Source organism: Mus caroli, chromosome 11 (genome assembly GCF_900094665.2).
Source record: "Mus caroli chromosome 11, CAROLI_EIJ_v1.1, whole genome shotgun sequence".
NCBI lineage: Eukaryota > Metazoa > Chordata > Mammalia > Rodentia > Muridae > Mus > Mus caroli.
The window spans coordinates 116,051,459-116,064,295 of record NC_034580.1 but is presented as its reverse complement, the minus strand read 5'-3'; the positions used below and the strand labels follow the sequence as shown (position 1 = coordinate 116,064,295).

The following is a 12,837-nucleotide window of genomic DNA, read 5'->3' as shown; positions in this document are numbered from 1 at the left end:
CAAGGAGGCCATTGCAAAGGCAGTCCGTTTTCATGCTGAACCATTGCAGCTCTGGGATCAAACCCAGGACCTGGTGCATGCAAGGCAAGTGCTCTGTCCCAAACTACTGAGGGAGGGGTGCGCGGCAACCATGTGACTCCTAACAGAAGTTTGACCACCTTTGATGTCTGGAGCCTTCTAGTGATTTTGAAGAGCACGTGGCCAAGACCAAGTGAGGTTTGAGATGCATACACTTGAATTTGCAATTGCAATTCTACTCCTAGGTGTTTGCCTCAGATGAACTCTAACATCCACACATTCCGGAGACAAGCATAACAGCTAGTGTTCGGGCTGGAGAGATGGCTCAGCGGTTAAGAGCACTGATTGCTCTTCCAGAGGTCCTGAGTTCAATTCCCAGCAACTACATGGTGGCTCACAACTATCTGTAATGGCATCCGATGTCCTCTTCTGGTGTCTGAAGACAGCTACAGTGTACTCATATACGTAAAATAAAATGAATCTTAAAAAGTTCGTTGTATGGGGCTGGTGAGATGGCTCAGTGGGTAAGAGCACCCGACTGCTCTTCCGAAGGTCCAGAGTTCAAATCCCAGCAACCACATGGTGGCTCACAACCATCCGCAACGAGATCTGGCGCCCTCTTCTGGAGTGTCTGAAGACAGCTACAGTGTACTTACATATAATAAATAAATCTTGAAAAAAAAAAAAAAAGTTCGTTGTAACTTTTTTTTTTAAAGCCAGCATTTCCTTTGGCCCAGGCTGGCTTTCAACTCACTATATACCTGAGAATGACCTAGAACTTCTGATCCTTCTGCCTCAGTTTGGGAACCATAGGTATATACTACCACACCCAGTTTACACAGCTGGAACCCAGGACTTTTTGCATACTAGGCAGGTACTCTACCAATTGAGCTACATCACAGCCCAGAATCATTCGTTTCAGTGGAAAATAACTGGAAACAACTCAGGTGCCCTGAGCAGAAGAAAGGGTATGTGTGCATTATGGGATGTCAGCAGTAAGAACGAATGACTCATAGCACATAGTCAAGATGATGGTGAACTTTTGTAAATAAGGTTGCGTGAGAAAGCTGGGATAGTTAAAGATGCAAAAACGCTCTCCCTATTCATGCACAAGGAATTAGTAAGCCTAGAGCTTAGCTCACGAAACGGAATACAACAGGTAGTTAAATCAAATTGTCTCTACTGTATGGAGCCACTGGGAGAGAGTGGAGAGGGACTGGCAGAGTGGCCTGCTTCGTGATCGTGTCTAGACCTCCAGGCTCTTTCCCACCTGTTGCTCCACTTCTGCCCAGGTCCTGCCCTGTTCCCAAAGTGTAAGATGGCTTTCTATCACCATGTTTATGTCTGTGTTCCCAATCCCATGATGAACTGAAAAGTTACCCGCTTCTTCTACTTTTTCTCTAAGTACGCCGTAGCTGTCTTCAGACACACCAGAAGAGGGCATCCGATCTCATTACAGACAGTTGTGAGACACCATGTGGTTGCTGGACATTGAACTCAGGACCTCTGGAAGAGCAGTCAGTGTATCTCTTCAGCCCTGAGCAGCCCTGAACCTCAGTTACATGGATATGGAGACACAGAAACAGGTCAGATAGATTGTGGACGATGGCTTCACTTACAAACGACGAGTACAGACACTTAGTATTTTGGCTTTTTCTTTTTAAAGATTTATTTGTTTAATGTATGGGAGTCCACAGTTGCTGTCTTCAGACACACCAGAAGAGGGCATTGGATCCCTTTACCATGTGGTTGCTGGGAATTGAACTCAGGACCTCTGGAAGAGCAGTCAGTGCTCTTAACCACTGAACCATCTCTCCAACCCTATTCTGGCTTTGTATTCAATTACTCTTTTTTTTTGTTCGAGACAGGGTTTCTCCACGTAGCCATGGCTGTCCTGGAACTCACTTATGTAGACCAGGCTGTCCTCAAACTCGAGAGATCTGCTTGTCTCTGCCTCCTGAATGCTGGGATTAACGGCTTATGCCACTAATTGCTCTTTCTAGCTTTTCCTGTCTGTCTGTCTGTCTCTGTCTGTCTCTCCTCTCTGTCTCTGTCTGTCTCTGTCTCTCATCTCTAGACACTGCTCTGCCTGATGCTGGAAGAATTTGTCCCTTGTCTGAGATCTTGCATGGACCTCAAATTGTTTTCTAGGAGAGCCTCTTTAGGCAGCTTGAAGTTCCTCCTTGCATGCACAGCTCTGGCCTCCAGGAATCATTGTGGGGTCTTTCTTGGACCTCAGGTCCCTAGGCCTTCATTCACCACAGACACCACCATAAAGAACACTGCCAGGTGCCAGTAATCCACTTAGGTGTTGGAGCGTTCTCTCTTTTCTAGTCTCCTAATGTCCATTACTCCAGGAAGAATTCTCATTAGTCCTTCCAGTACAGAAGCCACCATCTCTTGAAATCCTAGATTTCCCTAGTCTCTCCTTTTTACCTTTCCTCTGGTTTTCTTTCATACTAGGGCAGTAGACTATTTTCACCCACTTAGTGTATCAAACAGACACATCTCCATGCTCCCTCCTCCAGGCTGTTGTGACTTTGCTGAGTCTCTGAACCTCCCGGTGTCCCGATGATTTTTATCTGTAAAACGTTAAGTGCTAATTTTGTCCCAATAAGTTGGCAGTCTAGACAGGTCCTCCAATCGTGACCCAAAATCCTTCCTGTGCGCAATGACCTGAAAATTAACCCTCAAGAGCCCACTCCTCACCTGAAAGGTAGTCCTTCTCTTTCTCTCCTGTTCTTCCGCTAAAGGTTGTACCCTGCAAGTCACTCTTCTTCAGCGGCAGCAGTCACTAGTCTAAGCCTGGAATCCTGAACCCAGGATTGTAGCCCCGCCCTGATTCAGACCTCGCCCCACCTCCCGCCGTCCCTCCCCCACATACTTCTTATTGGTTAGAGTTACGCCTAGCTCCGCCTTGGGGCCCACCCAAGCCACGCCTCCTCGGGCATACACACCTACTTCTAGTTGGCTGGCGTCCCGCCTCATCCCGCCCTTGATACCGTCACTTCCTGGTAGAGTAGGTTCCGAAGGCGGAAGTTTAGGTGCCGGAGGCAGCGAAGCGGAGCTGAGGTGTTGCTATCGTTGCCTGCGGCGCTTCCGGGTTCCCGCTTCACTCTCGGGAGGCGGAGGCGGGAACCTGGAACCATGGCTGTGAGGCTGCTGCGGAGCCTGGCAGGGTCTGGAGGCTGACCTCGCGACGCCTGTCCGAGGGCCCCCCTGCTCCAGGTTTAGGGTTATCTAGGGTCGCTCTGTCCTGGCCCCTAGACCCTCAAAATGACGGCCGCCACCACCTCCAAGTGGGGGCTGGTCACGAACGTGGTGAACAGCATCGTGGGCGTCAGCGTGCTCACCATGCCTTTCTGCTTCAAGCAGGTGAGTCGAGGGCGCGGGGGCATCGGGTTGAAGTGCTCGTCTGGTGGGAAGGGGGTGTGAGCACGGCGGGTCGGGGAGAGACCCAAGCAACGTCCCCGAAGCGAGTCGCGGTCCGGATCTGCGCGCTCAGCGGCTGCTCACACTGTACGGAAAGGCACAGAGAACGATACGTTAGCGGATTGATAGTGGTTTTGTTGGTCCTGTTTTTGACTCCGACCGACTGCACGGAAGCATGCCGGTCCTCGGCTTCGGCTACCCACCTTTACTCAAGGCGATTTAAAGCATTCGTTTGGTCTGATCTGTATGATGTGTCACCGCAGTTGGAAAAGCCGGCATACAAAAAAGTTTGCTGTTATTTCTGTGTTGAATGCCACATGAAAAGATGGTCATTTCTACGTGGCTCTGTTGTGTCTGCCAGTGATATGCGGAAGCAGTTGGAAACGTCAAATTGGGTAATGACGCGTAACAAAGGGAGTGGCGGGGCTCCCTGTCGCTCATCCATGCCACGCGTGCTGCTGTCCTGTTCCATTGAAACAGTGGGATATCAAGGCAGAGACCACTCCTCCTACCTGATGACCCCCAGGAGATGAGGTGGAAGGTTAATCCGGGATAGACATTTGGAAGTGAAAATGGGTTGTTGATAATTTAATAGTAGACTAACAACTACTTCGTGTGTTTTGTGGTTCACGTCCCAGGCTAAAAATAGAAAACAAGTTTTTTTAATCAAGGAGTTTTTGACCCTCAACATCCTATCCTGATTGAGACTGCATCTAGGGTTCCCGGGTAGGGTATTTGATATGGTTAATAGATGTAGACAGGAGGACAGAGCTAGATCCTCAGGGGCGACATCTGTGTTGTGAACCCCAGTGTTGAGTTGTTGGGGGATGGTTTTGGGTGTCTTTGGAGTGCCTACGTGTCCCAGTGTCCATGGAAACTGTCTGTCAGCAGAACTGCATCCTGGGACTTGAGTGTTGGCTGGTTTCGAATCTCCAAGTGAACTCTGTCATCCTTGCTGCCTGTCTGTGAAGTGTGACTGACCCTTTATTGGGGTCTGTCGTAGCTGACTGGGAAGTTAGCTGTTTGGGCTCAGGTTCAAGGTTGAGCAGTCTCTAGTGGAACCTGGCAGTGCACGGGTGCTAGGCCTCTGCCAGAGCAAATGGAGATGATGAGCCCAGGGAAGATCTGTTTGGGGAGAGCTTGGAACCCAGTGTGCAAGGGAGACTAGAAACAGTCAAACTGTGCCTAAAACCTGTCAGTTCCTATCACTAGATTGTTATCTCCTCCAGGAGCCTTGGGGCAGAGCCATGAGTCCAGCAGAGTGGGCAATATCTTAGTGTTTAGGGGGAGCTAAAAAAAAAAAACCCAAACCTTTGGGTTTAAGGATAGTTTGTTTAGTGATTCCGGCAATTAAAAAGGAGAAACATTTTATTGTATTTAGTGTGTGGAAAACTGCACATATTTTAAATGCACACTTGATGAATTTTCATGAGGTAAAGGAACATATGTACCTTACTGCACACTTGAGGAATTCCACAATGCTGGCACACTTACCAGTTGTTGCCACCCACCAGAAGACGACTACCTGTTGCTCGACTGTGCCAGAGGTTGGATGTGGCTTGGTTTGACTTGGAGAAGGTGGGGTCATGGTGTGTGGGTATCAACTTGTGGTTAATAATGCTATGTTCTGGATAGACCTGTGTTTCTCTGGGGCACACACAGATCCTGCCCTGTGTGTGTGTGTGTGTGTGTGTGTGTGTGTGTGTGTGTGCCTGCCAGCACAAGTGTTAGACGCGCAAGTGCATCATATCCTCTGCAGTGTTTGGCAGGACCATTCTGGTGAGAGTTTGATGTTGTGGTTTGATAAGCTTTGTTTGTTTACTTATTTTGAGCAGTTTTAGCTTTAACTGAGTAGAAAGCACAGGCGGTCCCCATATCCCTCCTCTCAACTCCCCATTTCGGTAACACACTGTTCTGGTGTAGTAGAGCTAATATTTTGTTTTGTTTGTTTATTTATTTCAGTGCTGAGGTTCTAATTCCAGGCAAACAATCTACTGCTGAACCACATCCTCAAACTACTAGTGTCTTTTTATTTATTTATTTATTTATTTATTTATTTAGAGACACTCTCACTATATAGCCTTGGCTGGCCTGGAACTCACTATGTAGACCAGACCAGGATGGCCTTGAGCCCACAGAGATGCACCTGCCTTTGTCTTCCTAGTTCTAGGATCAAAGCCTGAGTACCGTCATGCCTGGTGCAAACTACTGATGCCTTAATTGTCATAGTAATCGAGGGACAGTTTATAGATAACAAAACGTAGCTGTTTTCCGGGTGTGGTCCTTTGGGTTTTGATGTGTGTATACAGTGTATGGCTACTGTGGTCAGGACATGGAAGAACTTTGTTATCCCCAAAAGTCACCTCTGCCGCTCTGTGATCAACAGCTGTCCCTCCCTCAGCCTTCTGCCTTGTGGCCTGGCCCAGCTGCAGTCTTTCTTAAGCATTCTGTGCCTGGCAGCACACAGAAAGCTGTCTTCATGGCCCTCCTTCTCTGCAGCACGGGGCAGTTGTGACGTTGAACATTAATAAACTTCTTTTCATGAATGGACTAGACTTGATTTTCTAGTCACCTCTGAAGGCCATTGAACTCTTTTGTTGTTGTTGGGTTATGGCTAAACCCACTTGTAAATGGTTTGTGCGTAGGCATTTCATTCCTGAAGGAGAAAGGCCTAAGAGTGGTTGCAGGGTCTCATGGCCAACATCTGTTTAATTTGTAAGTAAGGCGCACACCATCCTTAGTCCTTCTAGGCTATGTTTACCACATAGGGCTATTGAGGAAGTGGTTAAGATGCTGCGTGTGAGGTGTGTGTAGGGAGTGTGGGATGGTTAGTTGATACCCCAGCAGACTTAGGACCTACAAGGCCCTTTTAAAACAAGACTTGAGGATCCTGCTTCTATTTTAGGGAAATATCACTTTCAGGTGTCACCCGTGGTGGTGGTCAGTGGGAACAGACGCAGCAGTGAGGGCCTGCCTGCGCCCCTTGTGCTGTGGATGTATGAAGCGGCGATTCAGAGGTCTGGTGTTGTAAACGTGTCTTTCTCTCTCCACCCTGCAGTGTGGCATTGTCCTGGGGGCCCTGCTCCTGGTCTTCTGCTCCTGGATGACCCACCAGTCTTGCATGTTCTTGGTGAAGTCGGCCAGCCTGAGCAAGAGGAGGACCTATGCTGGCCTGGGTAAGACCTGGCTTCCAGAGTGCTGTCAAAGCTGATAGGCCCTTCCCATGAAGTGGATGCTCTTGCTTGGGGGCCTGGGGGCTGAGTCCTCTTGTTTAGCTCTTTTTCTTCTATTTCTTCTTAAGGAGTTTTTTGGAGTGCAATACTTTTTCAGTGTTAATGCCAGCTGAGTGTAGTGGTATGTACCTCTAACCCCAGCACTTGGAAGGGTAAGGCAGGACAGTAAGAATTTCAAGACCTGCCTCTGCTTGGCTTCATAGCAAATTTGAGGCCAGCTTGGTTTACATGGAGAAATCTCCAGAAAACAAAACATGGGCTGGTGGGATGATACAGTGAGTGACTGCACAGGCCTGGCAACCTGAGTTCAGTTCCTGGAACCCACAGACAGGTGATAAAAGTAGGAGGAGACCCAGTTAAAGCATTGTTCTCTGCCCTGCACTTGTCCAGTTTGGCATGTGTGCACCCATACACATGTGCACACACAGTAATGAACAGGACTTTATATATGTACAGACAGACACACACATATACTGTGCAAAGTTTGTTGTTGTTTTTGAGACAAAGCTTCACTGTGAAGTCTGGTCTGGAACTTGCTATGTATATCAGACTGGCCTAGAATTCACAGAGCTCTACTTGCCTCTGCTTTCTGTGTGCTGAATAAAATAATTTTCAAAAGCATACAGTTAATAACACTGTGCAGAAATGAGGAAGTCTGGTGGTTCACATCTTTAATCCCAGCACTTGGGAGTCGGACAGAGAGGTACATCTCCTGAGATTGAGGCCAGACTCATCTACATAGTGAGTTCTAGGACAGCCAGGGTTACACAGAGAAACCCTATCTCAAAACCCAACCCCACTCCCATCCCAAATTGCCTGCTTTAGAATTGAGCTGAGAGGGAGGGTATAGAGCCACAGCCTCTTTCTCACTGAGCCCCGTGCAGATGTGTAGTGTGCAGATACGCATACTTACCTTCCAAGCCAGCAGGCTCACCGAGCCCAAAGCTGCTGCTCACTTGCTGACACTGGCTCCCTGTACCTGATGCCTTCCTGTTCCTGAAAGCCCTGAGTGGCTGAGAGGAACATTTCAGATTCCTGGAAGTTCCTGAAGGAAGCTCTTGAGTGCAGTTTGTGGCTGAGACTCAGTGCTCATCTGCCCAAAGGGTGGGCCTTTCTCTCCAGACCATTGGTTGCAGTTCTGTTCCCTCTAGGTCTTTGTAAACAGTGCCAGCCACAGGGACTAAACAGAGCACTTACTATTTGTCTCTGGGTGGTTTGGCTTCAAGGACACTGAGGGGACCCCACTGTCTTGTTCTCCTCTTGTGGTAGCATGTGCAGCCTGGGTCTCTTGCCTGCCAGGCTTGGACTTTGCTATGTAGCTTATGCTGGGGCTCTTTGGCATGGGGGTGAGAATGTCGCTCTTCTGCTCTTGGGACTTAGCCTTGTGGGAGAATATGAAAAGAAAATTCCTGGCCTCTTGGTGATTCCTCACCTAGCAGCCCCTGTGTGGCTGCAGTGTTGCTCTCACCTGAGTGCGCCTGGCCTTTTCTCCCTTCTCTCACTGTCAGAGAAGAAAATGGCACAGAGTTTGGGGGCAAATGAAGTAATGCAGAATAAAGTACTTCTTGACGGCTGAATTGGAGTGACGTGCGGAGGGGTGGGCGCCCGGCCTCCACCTGGCCCACGTTAGAGATGCCCGTGGGGCTTCTGCAGCATAGCCTTTCGGGTTTTTTCCTAATCTGCTTTGCGGTCAGCACCAGTGCCTTACGTTGATTCTTGGTCTCAGAACCCAAGGGATGCTTTCCCACTCTTCCTCTTCTGATGACAGTGGTGCTCTGTCTTTTACTGCCACCTGAGGAGGTGAGGCTTATCAGGTAAACTTGACGCACACTGAGATGGCCTAGTTCTGTCCTACCAGATGAAATGCTCCCTACTAGAGTCTAGGGAGTGACGTGCCCGGGGCGTGCCCTTGGTGGTGTGGAGCCAAGGTGCAGCGCATGGTCCTTTCTCTCTAAGATCTGTTTTTGTGCTGTCAGTCGCCTAAGTTCCAGCCTAGGACTCCTGTGTTCTGAAAGGTGTGAACCCTGGGCTGGGCAGGTCATGGCATCTAGTACTTGTTGGTTGGCCAGTCAGTTATTCTTCAAAAGTTCCTGAGAAGTGAAACCAGTTTGTCCAGATGTGCAAGACAAGGGAAGCTGACAGATGGACACCACCTGTGAATGCCGCTGCCTGGCTCCAGCTATATCTCCAGCTATATCTGAACCACTGCAAACAACAGATTCCCATGTGCCAGTGATTTTGCACATTTGATCCTAAACAAGGCAGCTTACTTGTATAGGCCCTCATAGAATCTTCTAGGCTCTCAGACAATCTCCTGGCACCCCCAGACAGTGTTCTGGACCCTCAGTCTTACCAGTCTTCAGAGCTTTTCAGATGTCTAGGCGATTTCTTGGGGTTCTGATCTTCCTGGTCCCCAGTCTCTCAGGTTCCCAGTCTTCAGGGCCTGTCAGCTAAGCGCCAGTTTCCGTGTGGGGCCAGAGCAGCAGAGGGGAGGGCCTGCTGTGCCACCTCCTGGCATGGTGGCCCTACAGGTAGTATGGAGCCCTCTTAGGAAGCTGGGCAGATGCCTCTTTTCTCTCTTGTCCTTCACTCTCTTGATGGGCTAGGCCTCAGTGTGTACTTTGTATCACAGCCCATCAGAGGGCTTGGAAGGTGAGCCCCTTCTCCCCTCAAGGTACAGCAGCCCTGACGGATGGCCTGTGTCTGTGGGTGCATGAGAGTGAGTCCTGGGTTGGGTCATGAGCATAGGTGCTCTGCGGATGAGATGGGCAGATGGCCTTGTCCTCCCTTGGAGACTATGGAAGAAGGCAGGAAGTTCCAGGGTGGTAGTCTGTTTACTGCACTTGATGGAGGACCGGGGACCTTTTTCCTCACATTTAAGTCTTAACCGTATCAGCATCTGTGGCAGTGACTTGTCCCATAGCCCTCTCCCCCAGCTCTGGAGGATGAATGTCTGCAGGGTGCAGAGTCATAGCACAGTAGGGGTTGTCGATGAATTTGGGCACCCATTTGCTTTGTCTGTTTTTGCTGTAGTAATTTTTGATTTTTTTTTTTTTAAGTAAACCTCCTGCTTCTGTTCCCAGCTTGTTATACTCAGCATGGTCTTCTTTAAACCTCGTTTCATCTCAGAAGGCACGTTAGGGTTTCTCATGCATGATAAAGCACCATGGCCAATCCAGCTGGAGAGGAAAGGGTTATTTTATCTTATGACTCGGGCCACACTCAGGTCACCCCTGAGGACAGTTAGGGCAGGGAGTGAAGCAGACAGAGACCATGAGGGAGGGAGGAGTGTTCTTTCTAGGTTACTCTTCATGTTTTGCTCAGCTTGTACAACTCAGGACGTCCAGGAGCGGCAGTGCCCACAGTGAACCGGGACCTCCCACATCAATCAGTAATGAAAGAAATGCCCTACAGACTTGCTACAGGAAATCTGAGGGAGGCGTTTCTCAGTCAGGGAGAAGACAACACAGACATATCAGTGGCTCTTGGGAATCTCTCCTACCCTAGGAGTGTGTGCTCCGGGAGGGAAGCACCTTCCATAGCAGTAGAGACTGTTGGCATCCACCCAAGGTGTCATTAGTGAATAGTGGATGTCGTTGGTTCTGTGTCACCATGGCCTATGGTTGGAGTGCCTCTCATCCTTCATAGGCCTAGAGTAGTGCCCACCAGGGCATGGCAGCTGAGTATTTCTTCCTGCATGCCCTTGAGCAGTGTGATCTGTATACCTGCCATGTGGTTTGGTAAGCAAGACTGTGAGGTGGAGTCCCCTGACCCCCCCCCCCCGTTTCTATGCTGTTGGAGCCTCCTGGAGCTGGCAGTGTTCACTGTGCACCTGCCCAGTGCTGCTGGCCTTGTGCTCCTCCGGCATTTGGGGCTGCTGGGCCTCTCTCCACCTCCTCCAGAAGTAGCTCAACTGAAACCTTCCCTACCTCATGTGTGCCTACCTGGTCATCATGAGCAGCAACCTCCTCCCTGCCTCATCTCTGTCCCTATCTGTTCCTATCTTGAATAGCACCTCTTTCTTGCCTTGCTGAGTGTTACAGAGAGGCGGAGGGTAGAGTCAGTTCTACCTGTTGTCCTGTGGCCCTGTTTCTCAGGTCTCAGATAGGTCAGCAGAAAGCCTAGTCTTGGCCTGGGTTTTGCTCAGAGTGATCTGGCAGAAGAGAGTGCTACCTCCTGCTGATCTCTTGACTAGCTGGTGACTTGCATTTTCCAATAGCATCTTTTAGGGCAGGGTATTCTGTGTGCAGGAGACCCACTTTCCTGTCAGAGAATAAGGAGTGAGAGTGGAGAGGGAATGGGCCAGAGGTTCCACCTTCTGGGGCAGCTCTGGCTGTCCTAGAAATCACTTTGTAGACTAGGTTGGCCTTGAACTCAGAGATCTGCCTGCCTCTGCGTACCAAGTGCTGGGACCTAAAGGCGTGTGCCACCACTGGCCAGCTGGTCCTCTGTGTCATATGCTGAGTGTTCTGGTACAGGGCTTGGAGAGGATCTTTTGGTGACATAGCAGCAGCTATGGATATCACCACCTCTAGAGTTGTTTTAGTTTTTTGAGATTTCCTATCTAGACCTCAAGTAACGTTCTGAAGTGTGTTTTAATTCTTGCTAGATGAACTCAAGGGGTATGTTAGGTTCCTTCCCAGCTGAGTCTGGGAAAGGCCAGAGTGACCCCTGGAGGCTGAAGTCTTACTGTTGTCAGGCCAAGCGGAGGCTGGTGCCAGCTGTCTGCCTTTTTTTGCCAACACTGTGCCTCTTCCTCAGTTAGAAGTAACAAGGATTTTGTTTGGTTCATTCATACTCAGTGCATGTGTTTCCTGCTGTCCAACCTCAGAGGGCCATTGGCCCAGAGTAAGAGAGGAAACAAGAGGCAGGAAGCTGGGGCTGTGACAAGGCTGAGGCCATCCTGTCACATGCACTGCCTGTGGCTGCTCCAGAAGACTAGAGCTTACTTCCTTTGCTCTCTCATCTGGCTGGACCATGGGGGAAGCAGTGGAGACCAGATAACTGGAAAGGTCCGCTGAGGACCGGTGAAGTCAGCTTTCATTCTCATCTGCTGGCAATAAATAGTTCTGGGTCAGGAAGGAAAGACGGAGGTCTCTTTCCTGGTAGGACACTGCTGTGGCCATGCATGCCAGCCATCATCAGGGCTCTGTCTCTGGTTGTCCTGGGCACTGGCAAGTCTCAGAGGACTTGTTCCCTCCTTTCCCCAGAGTGCCATGCTTGCAAAGATTCAGTTTCCTTCTGTAAGTCACAACTATGAAGCCCTCAGCAGCATCCTTGTGGAGCAGGGCATGAATACTGGGCTCTGGGGAGAGGCTTGAACCTTCTGGACCCCTCTTAAGTTTTCCCTCTTCCCCTGTCCCTAAGTGGGGCTGGCTCTGCTGTTTTCATACTGCTCCAAGCAGGGCCTGTTCGCAGCAGAACCCGGAACCTTGCAGGGTCCTGGCTTCCGTTTTCCCCCTTCATAATTCATAAGAAACTACAGAAACCCTTGCTTGTGTCTCCCTGCTGTGTCTGTGTCTCTTTGTGTGTGTCTCCTTGCTTTTTATCTCCCTTGCTTGTATCCGTGTCTCCTGGCTTGTATGTCCCTTGCTTGTGTGTCCCTTTCTTGTGTCTCCTTGCTTTGCTCCTGCCTTGTGGTGTTTCATTTGGGGATGGTAGGTCTAAAGAAGGTCTGGCACCAGAGTTTAAAGTGTCTCCTTATATCCATGAAACTCAAGCAAACGGATGCTCGTCAAACTGCAGCACACAGCTTTTCTCGGTGGCTTTTTTTTTGTTTTTGTTTTTGGAGACAGGGTTTCTCTGTGTAGCCCTGGCTGTCCTGGAACTCACTCTGTAGACCAGACTGGCCTCGAACTCAGAAATCCACCTGCCTCTGCCTCCCGAGTGCTGGGATTAAAGGCGTGCGCCACCACGCCTGGCCTCTTGGTGTGCGTTACTGTCGGACTGAGCATTTTCCTTTTCTCTAGCGTTCCACGCCTACGGCAAGGCCGGGAAGATGCTGGTGGAGACCAGGTGAGTGGCGCAGCCCTGCTGAGTCCATCCTTCTTACTGGAGCATGTCAGGGAGTGAACACTGCGTCACACTGGGAGAGCTTACAGCGTCTCATGTGCTTCTGAGGAGTCCCTCACAGTCAGTTTACTGTGACTTTACC

At 49.8% G+C, this 12,837-nt stretch overlaps 1 protein-coding gene across 10 annotated transcripts in view; it reads left to right on the top strand.

Moving 5' to 3' along the window:
- The first annotated feature begins 3,026 nt into the window (after positions 1-3,026).
- Positions 3,027-12,837, top strand: part of Slc38a10 (solute carrier family 38 member 10) — a 47,313-nt gene continuing 37,502 nt past the window's right edge. For all 10 annotated transcript variants that reach the window (XM_021175470.2, XM_021175466.2, XM_021175465.2 and 7 more), the window contains exons 1-3: positions 3,027-3,393; positions 6,509-6,626; positions 12,653-12,698. In XM_021175470.2, the coding sequence (XP_021031129.1) occupies positions 3,295-3,393; positions 6,509-6,626; positions 12,653-12,698 (263 nt within the window). In that variant the 5' untranslated portion in view covers positions 3,027-3,294. The remainder of the gene's footprint in view (positions 3,394-6,508; positions 6,627-12,652; positions 12,699-12,837) is intronic.